At 50.5% G+C, this 12,832-nt stretch overlaps 1 protein-coding gene across 5 annotated transcripts in view; it reads left to right on the top strand.

Annotated features, from left to right (window-relative positions):
- The window catches only part of CASZ1 (castor zinc finger 1), a 131,115-nt gene that overhangs the window by 62,523 nt on the left and 55,760 nt on the right, over positions 1-12,832 (top strand). For 4 of the 5 annotated variants that reach the window (XM_073316925.1, XM_073316930.1, XM_073316929.1 and 1 more), the window contains exons 3-4: positions 4,384-5,227; positions 12,241-12,309. In XM_073316925.1, the coding sequence (XP_073173026.1) occupies positions 4,384-5,227; positions 12,241-12,309 (913 nt within the window). The remainder of the gene's footprint in view (positions 1-4,383; positions 5,228-12,240; positions 12,310-12,832) is intronic. The other variant, XM_073316928.1, reaches the window with a different exon arrangement.

The following is a 12,832-nucleotide window of genomic DNA, read 5'->3' on the forward strand; positions in this document are numbered from 1 at the left end:
TATCCCCCAAATTGGCGTGATTTCCCCTCCTGGCCAGGACAATGGACGAAGCCCCATCTGGGACGCCCCATCCCCCGGTGTCCAGACTTTGCGCTCCATTTGGGCTGTTTTGCTTTTCCTTCCATATATAGTGTGCTGCTGCGGGCTATTTTTAGCCCCCCCCCCTTTTTTTTTTTTTGCTTGCTCCGGATCCTTTGTGATACGATAGCTGCTCCGAGACACACAGATCTCTGCTTTTTGGCAATGCCCACAAATGGAGAGCAGCGGCAGTGGGAGAGGCAGACCCAGGGACCGTGCTGCCAGGGGCACAGGGGGTTCAGCAACTATCAGGGAGGAGCACAGCCTCAGTGCAATATCCTCTCTGCAAGGGTTCATTCCCCCCAGCTGCACCCGCCCCACTGTCAGGAATGGGGGACCAGGTGGCTCAGTGAATTGGGATCAGGATAATGCATCTGTTGGCCTCTAGGTCTGTAGTTCAACAAAATAGTTCCCAGCTCGTGGCTCTTTGGTGGTTTGTGTGAAATAAAGTGGGTGGGTCTCCCAGCAGGCCAGGTGTCCATGCTGCAGCCGCCACAGCGGGCTCTCACATACCTCCATCTCAGTAACCACAGCACAGAAGCCAGGGGCTTGCTGGGCTTTGGGGACTGTCTCTTGTGGGTGCACCTGCAGGTCTGGGTCGAGGCACGCCGGCTGGGCAGAGTGCAGAAGAAACCTGCCCTGCTTTGCCTGAGATCTGCCTTGTCGGGGATAAAGAGAGGCCACTAGGATGGTTGGTCTCCCAGAACCTTTAATGTGATCATCCGGTACTGATTTGATCAAAGGGGAAGCAAAGTGGAGGCTGTGGCTTGTTGGACTGGGGGTGAACAGCCAGTTCAGGTGAAATGAGACGGGGCTGCTGTAATCCTCCCTGGGACCTGAGCTCCGCCCCAGACTCTGTCAGGTTTGGAAAAGCCCTGAGAGCCCCCCTCCCAGTCATTTTGTATTTTCAGTGGGGCTGGGACCAAAGGTGATTTCCAAGTGCAGTGGTGCAATTTTCAGCAGCTCACAGGGCAGCATCTCCCAGCCTCACAGGGAAATTCTGGGTTTCCCAGATCTTTTTTAAGGCTTTGGGTGTTAATCTGTGCAGGGTCTGAGCCAGCCTGGGAGCTGCAAAGTTAACCTAGAATGTGGAATCCAAAAGTTGGGTCTCCCAGCTGCTGCTTGCTTTGCTCTGCTCGTGCTTCAGGCTGGGAATTGGGCAGCCCAGGGCAAGGAGGTGCAGCTGGGGTGGAAGGAAAGGGGGCTGTTTCTCACATCTTTGATCTCTCTATCAGTTCTGCCCTGAGATGGGGCAAAGGTTTTGTGGATTTTACCTAAACCACAACTTAGTGTCCCACCTGTGGTGGCTTCTGTAGGATTTTTCTGTGTGTGCATGTACGCATGCACACGCGGGTGATGGGCACAGCAAGGTTCTGATGAATGCAGGTCATCCCGACTCTTCAAGAGCAGGGGTAGGGACCACCTGGCCCTGCCTTCCAGGGCATCCATTAAAGCCAGCAATCACTTGCGGGTTTAATTTCCTTTCAGATCCCTTCCATGCTGCCCTTTCCCCCTTGCAGTTTGACTTGGGGTGGATGGGGTTTCACCAGGCCTGGGAGTCTGGGGGATCATGAGGGAGACCAGGGATCACTTTACAGGTCCAAAGAGAGATGAAAAGCAGAAGAGGGGAGACAGATTTAGCAGGAACAGGAAAACCTTAGACCCAGGGGGGATTTTATGGGATTAATCACTTCCATTGGGGCTATAGGGTTACACTGGGGCGGGGGTGGAGAAGAGGGAAAGGGAGCAAAAGGGTGAAAAGCGTTAAAGCAGCAGGAAATGCTTTAATGCCTCGTCATGTGTAAGTGAAAGGTGATGCCCTTGGGATCCCAGAGTGGTGAGGGGCCATGGGAGGGTGGGAAAGGGGGAAGTTAAAAGACCCCACCCCTGAGAGAGGAGCCCTAGTTTCCTGAGGGTTTTTGTCCCTTTCTTCCCTTGTGATGTATCATTTTCTGAGCATAGGTATCAAACACGGGTGCCTAAGTAAGGGGGCCCGGTTCTGCATTCAGGCACTTGCCTAGACTGACTCTGGGAAATTCACATGGCTATTTGAGGGCTGGCATGCCACTTAGGGACAGCACATAGAGGTCTGACCATCCTGCTGGAGGGAAATTGCACCCCTGGTGTGTGACTGTTTGGTCATCTGCTCTTATTCCTGGTGTCTGGGTATAGTACATGTAGGAGCACGTGGTCTTTGGATCCAAGACACTGGTGCTTAGCCGTGGAAAGGAGCAGTGTGCGTGACCAACTCTGAGTGCTACTGTCCTGAATTCTATATCCTAGTTTAGCAGGCACCTCCTCAGACCTTTGCTGCAAGCATTAGCCTCATGCCCTGTGTCAGTGGGACTTTGGCAATTCCATGGCCATGTGCCGGGTACACAGGCCAGCACTGCAGCAGGGTTTATGCCCCATGTGCCTGGCTGCATTGGGCATCACTGATGTTGGCCCTGCAAAAGTTTTAAGTGCCCATTGCAGGGTCCTGTCTTCTCCGGGTGTCTCTTCCCCTGCACACCCTTGCTGAAGCAAACAGCTGGGGAGTCAAGACTGGACCTAGGAGTCTGCTTGTTGGTCAGGACAGTGTGTTCAGGAGCATTTGTGCATGTGTGTGTGGCACAGCTGTCTGTCAGATCCTTGGATCCCAGGGATCCATTTTAACCCCTGGGATCTGTCGAGCTCTCGCTCTTCCTCTCCTTCCTCTCTCAGATCTCTTCCTTTCCAGACGTCTTACAAGGCAGCACTAATTCTCTCTGCGCATCAAAACCATTGTGGCTTCTCCGTGTCAGGAACCCCCTTCCTGCTACTGCTGTACCTGCCCTCGCTGGCCCTCCCCCTCCCTATGAAAGATGGTGCTCGCCCACAAGAGTTAGAGTGAGTGATTGGGAAAGATGACGAGGGAGGTTTGAAGGACTCCTGCACACAGTAAATCTTCACTCTGCAGGAGAAAGCGAGAGGGAGAGGAGGAGGAGGAGGAGGAGGAACGCTGTGTCAGACTGAAGCCTAAATGAGTCCGAGCTGGCACGTCAGAGCAATCTTTATTTCCTCCTTTACACTGATATTGGGTGACCTCCAGATCCGTGTTCTTCCCCTCCTGGTGACCAGCAAAACTGCCTGAGGGAGTGAGTGGGGGAGGAAGGGAGCTCCAGGGAGAACAGCCCTCCCCACTCTCCTTAGCACACCCCCAGGGAGAACAGCCCTCACCTCCAGCCCCCACCCAGGCAGAACAGCCCTCCCCACCGCAGTCAGCCCACATCCCAGGGAGAAACAACCCTCCTCCACCCAGTTTGCGTATCCTTGGGACAGCACAGCCTGCTTCCCTAGGGCAGTGTGGGGGTTATGGGTGCTCATAGCAGGGATACAGCTCTCTTTCCTGAACTTTAATGCTTTTGGGGGTCAGTAGGGGCTCCCCTCCTGCCCATCAGGCCTCAGAGGGAAATGCATAAGAGGAGCTTCGCTGAAAAGAGACTTTAGAAAAACAATGGCAGGGGTTGGAATGGCCATGGATCAGTGGTTCACAACCTGCGGCCCAATCAGCACACAGCTGTGGCCCACATGACATCCTCAAGGCCATATGGGTAGTATATATAATGTGTGGCTGTCACCCACATAACACATAGAGAGCTGCATATGTGGCCCACAATGGTAAATAGATAGAGAATCGCTGCCATGGAGATTCACCCCCCCTCCCCACAGCCTGCTCCTCTCTCTCTTCCTTCCCAACCTTCCCTTACCCTTCTTGTCTTACGTTCACTCCCCCCCGCCCCTCTTCATTTTCTCTCTCACCCCCTCATCTCCACACCTCTGCCACTCTGCTCATGCCTCCTACCCCCTCCTTTTCCCCACTCCACCTTGCCCCTCTCCCCTTGCCCCAAACACACGCTGCCTTCCCCCCTCCCCTTACCCTCCTCCAAACATATGCTGCCCCCCCACCCACTGGGACGGAGTTGCACAACCCTGGCATATTGGCACTGGCCTCACTTTCAGTAAAATTACTTTTTCTTCATATTAGGCCAAGGCAAGAGTGCAGAGACATTTATGAAACTTTGTTTAATGTACTGAAAAGCCATCGGCTAGAACATTTAGGAAATTGATTTTCCTGGCATTGATGAACTCTTTTTATTTTACCCCAGTATTAATTACTTTTTTTTTTAAAAACAAATTAATTTAAGAGTCGTAAAACCTAACAAGTGAGCCAAACGTCAGTAGATCATATTCCCCTCTTCCCCCCCTTCCCACTGCCGACATTGATACGGGAAAAGAGGAGAATCCACCCCTTGCGTGACTCTTTGTCCCTCCGTCTCTCTGTAGGGGAAGCTTCGTCCCTGCGCGATTACGCTGCCACCACCATGAATGAATTCCTGGGCATGTTTGGCTACAACGACCAGAACATGCGGGATGAGCTGACCCGCAAGATCAGCTTTGACAAGCTGAACGCTGCTACCTCAGAGGCCTCCTCTGCCACTGCCTCCCTCCCTGGCGAGGACGCCATGAGCAAGCGAGCCCGCTTCTCCAAGTACGAGGAGTATATCCGCAAGCTCAAGGCCGGCGAGCAGCTCTCTTGGCCCATCCACCCAGCCAAGTCGGAGGAGCTGAGCTCCAAGCTGGGCAAGGAGCCTTCATCAGTGCTGACACAACCCATCCGAGCACTGCCGGGGCCAGATGCCACCCTGCTAACAGAGACCAAAGCCACCATACTGCCCTTGCCCTCTCCGAGCAGCTCCCAGATGCAGGGCCTGATGTCACGGGCCTCCAAGTACGACTTCTTCATCCAGAAGCTGAAGACGGGTGAGAGCATCAGGCCCCAGAACGGCAACACCTACAAGAAGGCCTCCAAGTATGACCTGGAGAACGTCAAGTACTTGCATCTCTTTAAGCCCGGCGAGGGCAGCCCAGACATGGGTGGGGCCATTGCCTTCAAGACAGGCAAGGTGGGCCGGCCTTCCAAGTACGATGTGAGGAACATCCAGAAGCTCACTCCAGTCAAGGCTCCAACACCCAGCCTGGCACCCAACCCTCTCGCCAGTACCCCCAGCAGCGCTCCAGTGGCTGGGCCTGAGCAGCCTGTCTCCTTGCCGTTCAACACCCCTGAGTACCTGAAGTCGACCTTCTCCAAGACGGACTCCATCACGACTGGGACGGTCTCTACAGTCAAGTAAGTTTCCTCCTATTTTTCTCTTCTTTGCACTTGTCAGGGAAACAAACTCGACTGCAGGGGGCAGTTTAAAAGGAGGTTTGCTCTCCTGTGACACTGTCCTCCCCTTGATTTCTTCAGTAGGAGCTTTTTGATTCAAATTCTGGCTAATGGCGTAAGCCAGGCATGAGCACCTTCTTGGTTCTCACAGTCCCATTCCCATCCTGAGCCTAAGCTATTGGGCCTGCATTGGACCTGGAAATACAGTAGAGAAAAGTGCTGGGGTGATCAGTTCACCAGTTCCCATAGAGCAGTGGTTTTCAGACTGGGGTATGTGAGCTCTCGTCAGGGGGTATGCAAGAAAAATCCTGTAATGGCGGATAATATCCCTTATAGACCTTTTCTTTCTGTTTTCATCAGTATATTATGATCTGATCTCAGATGGGGGTGTGCAGTAGACTACACTATTCGGAAAGGGCTATGCAACCTAAAAGTTTGAAAACCACTGCCATTGGGCAAAGCCGGCATCAGCAACTGAAGCCAGGAGCTGAGTTCTGGAACCCAGGACCTTAAAGCAAAGATGTAGGAAGCCATGAAAGCTTAGCAGAGCATGTTAGTGAGAGTTACTAGGCTGTGGAACAGTCTCCCAAGGGAAATGGTGGAAATCCTGTTGTTCGGGACTTTTAAATCTAGGAACTCAGCCTGCAATGTCTGGGATATGGATTAGTTGTCTGATTGGCCCTCCTCATTGTTAACACCTCTGATTCTAAGCAAGGAAAAGTTCAATTATGGGGGTGTGAGGAACAATCCCCAGCATTGATGGGGTTCTAGCCTTCCTGAGCCCATCAGCTCTGATAGCCATGCACAGATCCCACCGTCCCCTCAGGACGTGTCTGTGGAAACAAGATGCAGAGAGAAGAGCTGCTGTCAATACGCACAGGTCAGAATCCTGGCTGTTTTCTTTCTCTCTGTCTTCCAAATCTCCTAAACAACCAGCCCTGCCTGGATTAGGGCCCAATTCTTTTCCCATTGAAGTCAGCGATTTGATGATTAGATTAGATGTTCCTGTGCTGTATGACACATGAGGCAACCCAGTGTTTCCACCTCCATCTGTCTAATGCCACGTTTCTTGCTCTGTTGTAATCTGTTTCCAAGATAGCAACATATTTCTCAATGGTTTTATTATAGGTCATCTCTTCTCCTCTTCTCCATCTTCCACCAAGTGGTATCCTGTCAAAGGCTTGTCGAGGAACACCGTTTTTTGACACGTTTACATGTCCAAACCACTTCAGCCTTCTTTCTTGAATCATTGTTTGCTGGTCAGTCCTTTATAACACATCAGCACTGGTTACTTTATCCCACCAGCAAACCCCAAGTATTCTCTGCAAGCATCTCTGATGGGATGTGTTAAGATTCTTGTTTTGGGCTTCTAGCATTTGCCAAGTTTTGGAAGCATATAACAATATGGATATTACAGTGACATTGTATAATCTTATCTTGGTCCTTGTGTAAATCTCTCTATTTTTCCAAACATTTGCCATTCTCAGAAAAGCTCCACTTTCCTTCCCAGTTCTTGCTTTCACCTACTTATGGGGTTGGCCATCAGCAGTCATTGTGCTTCTGAGATATACGAACTCGTTAACCATGTTGTCTTCTTCACCGTCAATCACATATACACCAGTACTGCTGGCTCTTTCAACCATCTTCCAGCGATCCTGAGGTCAGTTGCGTAACTCCCATTGACTTCACTTACATGTATCTTTTCAATCTGACCCATTTCTTACATAGATGGACATGGTTCAGTAAAACTTCTTCTCAGCTTTGGCAGGGAGATTCACGTGCCATGTCTGACAAACCCACTGCCCCAGTTGGCACCAGTAGCCACCCCCTGCCTTGTTGGCACTCTGCACAGGGGCCAGGAATTGAATGAGCTATGAAGAAATCCAAAGGCTTTGTCTGTACTAGGATTATTTTTACTTTTGCTACCACTGGTGCAGCTCCACAGGCGGTAGCACTGGGGGAGACACCAGTGTAGACAAGGTGCCCAAGCACCTTAAAACCATGTTGTGTAGACCTGCTCTGAGTAGGGTTAGGTGCCATAGCACTTAAAACACCAGAGGCTGCTTGGAGGCTTGTCTGTGCTAGGTTCCAGGCGGTGCCACTGGAATGATAGAAACAATGGTGGGGAATCCTGGTATAGACACAGCCCTAGAGGTGACCCCTCGAGGTAAGGACTGAGGTACATTGGCTGGGCATTGAGGGCGAAACTAGTACAGCTCCCACTAATCTTCTGTGCATAAACAAGCCTTGGGCTCTCCCATCAATCTGGCAATTTTCCCCAGCATTCAGTCAATGAAAAATGGCTCAACATCCACATTTGCTCCTCCTTCTCCAAGACCTCACATATAAGAACATAAGAATGGCCATACTGGGTCAGAACAAAGGTTCACTTAGTCCAGTAACCTGTCTTTCAACAATGGCCAGTGCCAGATGCTTCAGAGGGAATGAACAGAACAGGACAATTCACAAGTGATCCATCCCGTCATCTAGTCCAAGCTCCTGGCAGTCTGAAGTTTAGGGACTCCCAGAGCATGGGGGTGCATCCCTGACCATCTTGGCTAATAGCTATTGATGGACCCTATCCTCCATGAAATTCTCTAATTCTTTTTTGAACCCAGTTATACTTTTGGCTTTCACAATATCCCCTGGCAAGGAGTTCCACAGGTAGACTGAGTGTTGTGTGAAGTACTTTCTTATGTTTGTTTTAAACCTGTTTCCTATTAATTTCATTGGGTGACGCCTAGTTCTTGTGTTAGGTGAAGGGGGAAATAACATTTCCTTTTTCACTTTCTCCACACCATTCATGATTGTATAAACCTTTATCATATCCCCCCTTAGTCTCTTTTCTAAGATGAACAGTCCCAGTCTTTTTACTCTCTCCTCATATGGACGCTGCTCTATGCCCCTCCTCATTTTTATTGCCCTTTTCTGTACTTTTTCCGATTCTTTTTTTTTTTTTTTTTGAGGTAGGCCAACAGTATTCAAGCTGTGGGCATACCATAGATTTATATCATGGTATTATAATATTTTTTCTCTTAATATCTATCCTTTTCCTAATGGTTCCTAACATTGTTAGCTTTTTTGTCTGCCGCTGCACATTGAGTGGATGTTTTCAGAGAACTATCTATGATGAGGCCACAATCTCTTTCTTGAGTGGTAACAGCTAATTTAGACCCCATTATTTTGTATGTAGAGTTGGGGTTATGTTTTCCAATGTATATTACACAACACTGAATTTCATCTGCCATTTTGTTGCCCAGTCACCCGATTTTGTGAGATCCCTTTGTAATGCTTCACAGTCAGCTTTGGACCTAGCTATCTTAAGTAATTTTGTATCATCTGCAAACTTTGCCACTGCACTGTTCACCCCTTTTTCCAGATCATTTATGAGTATGTTGAACAGCACTGGTTCCATGTGCAGATCCTTGGGGGACCCCATTATTTACCTCTCTCCACTATGAAAATTAACCATTTATTCCTACTCTTTGTTTGGTATCTTTTGACCAATTACTGATCCATGAAAGGACCTTCCCTCTTATCCCATGACTGCTTACTTTGCTTAAGAGCCTTTGGTGTGGGACATTGTCAAAAGCTCTCTGAAAGTCCAAGTACATTATATCCACCGGACCACCACCCTTGTCTAATAGATTGGTGAGACATGATTCCCCTTTACAAAAGCCATGTTGACTCTTCCCCAAAATATAGTGTTCATCTACGTGTCTGATAATCCTGTTCTTTACCACACACGAAGATCATGTGGAGAAGAGGAGCACATGATTGTGACCACGTGTAGAGTTTAGACAGGCTGTTTCTGCAATGAAAACTCTACAGCCCTGGTACATGGGGTCAGACTAGATGATCTAATGGTCCCTTCTGACCTTGAATCTCAAAATCTCTGGGTGCAAATAAGGAGGAAGGGGCGTTGTTTGCTCCATTTCCTTGTTCCTTGGTCTGGATTCTCTTGCCTCTCACTTGGCGCCTTGTTTAGGCCTGAAATATTTTTTGCGTGAGATAGCTATTGTCACCCTTTATCACGGTTGCCTGGTTTTGCTCACACATATTCACCACAGAGACCTCTGTGGCAGCTGAGGGGAGAGGTCCCTGCTTTCTGGCCCTCCTGCCTTTCCACTGGTTTAAGCACCAATAGCTTTGGGTTGTGGAACTCAGTTGGGACTTTTCTGATTGACTTTCTGATGTCAGCCCCTGTGTCTGTACAGCCTGTTCAGTGCATCGGTCTGTTTTTTGTCAGCCAGGAGTCCCCTTGGGTCATTGGTAGCAGGGCCAGCACCTACGTGCCACGTGTTGTGGGATGATAGATCCTATTGAGTCCACCCAGTTGCCTCATCCCTGTAGAGAGGAAAGCTGATCTTGTGGTCAGTGTATAGGCCTGGAGCCAGGAGACTTGAGTTGTTTCCCTGAGTATGACAAAGTTGCGCTATGCAATCTCAAGCAAGTCACCCTCCCCTATGCCTCAGTTTCCCTGTGTGTAAGGCAGGGGTAATGATATCTATCTCCTGTGTGGCACAGATTAATACATTACTGTCTGCAAACAGCTTTCGGTTCCTATGGTTTAAGTGTATGGAAAAGGGCAAAGGTTTGTTATCAGTTGCAGCTAAATTCACCCGGCCCCCAATCTGGGGAGCCCTTTAACCACCCCAAAATGGTCTGTTTTGTGGCACATTGTTTCATTAGATGATAGCATTATCCACTTTGCTGGCTGTGCTGTGGAGCCCACGGCTGCCCCCGTGGTGCAAGTCTCCCAGCTGTGCCAAGAGCCTGTTGTAAATGCCTCGTTACTGAGCTCTCACTCGCTCTCTCTCTCTCCTGGGTTCATTGGTGTCTCTTGCTCCAGACAGCAGGTAGGGGTGGCTGTTGTTATGAACACTGGATTATAAATATGTATATATGCACAGCACCTTATCATGATCAATCCCCAGGTCTGCGGCTCCTTGACAGAGGAAGCCAATCAAGAGTCTCAAGGACACCCGGACACCCCTTTGATATCTCTGCTCCCACACCCATGTGTGTTGGGCATTCTGGAGCTGCACCCAGGGGCTGCTCACCAACCCTGCTTTGCTTTTGCTTCTCCTTAGAATCCCGGTTTTATTTCCTTCCTCTCACCCTCTCACTCTTTCATTTCTGTGGCGGATGGGGTTCACAATGGCTCAATGATCCTTTCTCTAACCACAGGACTTCCTGGGGCTGGGGGAGGTGGGAAATGCTGACAGGGGTGCAGCTGGCAGTGGGGTTTGCACTGAGGCTTCTTCCCAGCTGCTCTCTCTCTCACACACACGTGCCTGTGGGTGCATTTAATCCTTTGTAGCTTGGGGTGGTGTTTCCATGGGGTTGTGATTCCTCCTCCTTCAGGGCTCTAATTGGTGCCCACTAGGTACGTTCCCTGGGGAACCCACTTCCACCAGAGTAGAGGTAGTTCTCTGTCCTCTGGTCTCGACACATATGGCAGCTGAACTGGACACACACCAGTAGTAATATCAGGCTTCTCCCTCACCCATCAGCTGACCACACCTGTGGGTAACCGAGGCTTGGTGGGTGCCAGCATTCTGCCTTTCCCTGAGGCAGCCCTGTCACGTAGATGGGATGTTGACACACTCCAAATTTTGGCATGCTCTGGCTCAGTGTCCCTCGGATGCTAATACAGCCTCTATCCCCTACAACCGCAGCAGGGGACTGAGCTGCACTTCCCAGCTTGGGGACTCCCCCAAACTGTGCTGTCCCTGTGTTGGTTTGAAGGATGGCTGTGAAGCATCCAGAGCGGTCTCCCAAGGAGCTGAGAGGGGTGCAGGAGACAGAATATTAACTGAGCTAGTGAGGATGGTGCTAATTACGTGACCTGGGACCTGGCCTTCCATTCAGAATCCCCTCCAGGACCAAACGCCCTCGTGGGAATCACCCCCTCGCTGTCACATATACACACACAAGCCAAGGGGGTGAACTCTATAACCCCTAATGCTGTTAACATGGGCGAAACTCATGTACTGACTTCAAATGACTGCGGTGCAAGTTATAGGTGTCCTGGTTTAACCAAGATGCAGAGCTGCCATGCATCCATCAGGGGCCCAAGGAGGCAGGAGGAAGTCCAATTGCAGTCCACTCTCTCATCAGCCAATTCTCTAAGACCAGCCGTCATGTTTTTAGCAGGTTGGGGCCCAGGCCTGTGGGTCTGTTCTGTGACTTTTTCTCTCTGTTGCTGGAGAACATCCACCAAGATGTACTTTCTGGCCACGTTTTAAGGAAGATGCCTGTTGGAGCGAATGTGATGCCTGGGTGCAGTTTGGGTTTGATTTTTAATTACAAAGCTACATCTGCGGCCCAACTGGTGTGATTGAGTTTGGGTGCCCCATGACAAAGAGGGCTGTCAGGGCTACTGGCAGGATGTGTGGAGAATGCAGTGAAAGCCATGTTGTGGAGTCCAGGTTATAAATGCACCCTCTCAAATGGTCACAGCATGGATCCGTTCTGTAGTGCAGACCGGTGCTCGCGGTGCCCTGATCAGTGCTAGAGTCACGTGCTCTCCAGCGGTTCCGCAGTTGGAGTACGTCTTTGAGGTCTCCCTGCTTTACAAACTGGAGCCTTGTTGTAACAGAGTGGGGCGGTCCGTGTTTTGACTCAACCACTGGTTTTGTGTAGACAGAGCCAGTGGTGCCTATGTGATGTTTATAAGAGCATAATTTAAGGGTAGGTCTTCTCAGCCCCTTCAGGAAATGAAATCGAGCCCTGGGGAGAGGAGACCTGCAGGTAGGGAGGTAGGTGGGTTACATTAGCAGGAGTCCAGTGCCCCGAGAAAGAGAGGGCACACGGGCATGGGGGGAGGTTACACAGGCATATATCTCTGCTGCTTACTGTTCCCAGAGTCCTCTTCCCTGGCACACTCAGTGCTGCCTGAGAGACAAGGAGCTTGGACTGTGCCCTGACACTGCCTGCTAACCAGCTCTGCCCTGTGTGTTTCTCATTAGGAACGGATTACCCACTGACAAACCAGCTGTCACCGAAGATGTAAATATTTACCAGAAATATATTGCCAGGTAGGCAAATCCCTTGGCTTTCTTGGGGAGGAGGCTGGGTGGGAGGGGGCATGGGATGGAGGGGGTGGGGTCTCGTCTGTCTGTCCGGGTGAAATGTATAAACCAGTCATGGACACTGAGTCTTCCATTTCCCTCCGACATCCACACTGACTCTGTTCCCCCCTCTGGACAGTAGTAGCTGGGGGAGGCATGCAGGGAGCTGAGAACAAACCAAGGCTCCACCCCATGAGAGCTCTCTTCTCCCCACACTCCTTAGCTAACCCCATAGAGAGTGGAGAAGTGTTTCGGCACAGAGGTTGGGCCTTAACCCAGTGCCTTGTGTGGCAGCTTCTTCACAAGAGAAACCCAGCACTGGATGAGGGTGCAGGATGGAGCAGTGTGCCAGAGCTGTGCACAGGCTCTGGTCTGGAACAGGAAGGGGGGCTGCAGGACAGGAGTGAGGGGCATTGGCAGAGCTTTGCAGGGAAACCCAGGGCTGGAATAGCAGAGGGAGCTGGTGCAGATCAGAAGTGAATGACATTGG

The sequence above is a fragment of the Lepidochelys kempii genome, chromosome 18 (assembly GCF_965140265.1).
Source record: "Lepidochelys kempii isolate rLepKem1 chromosome 18, rLepKem1.hap2, whole genome shotgun sequence".
In the NCBI taxonomy this organism is placed as follows: domain Eukaryota; kingdom Metazoa; phylum Chordata; order Testudines; family Cheloniidae; genus Lepidochelys; species Lepidochelys kempii.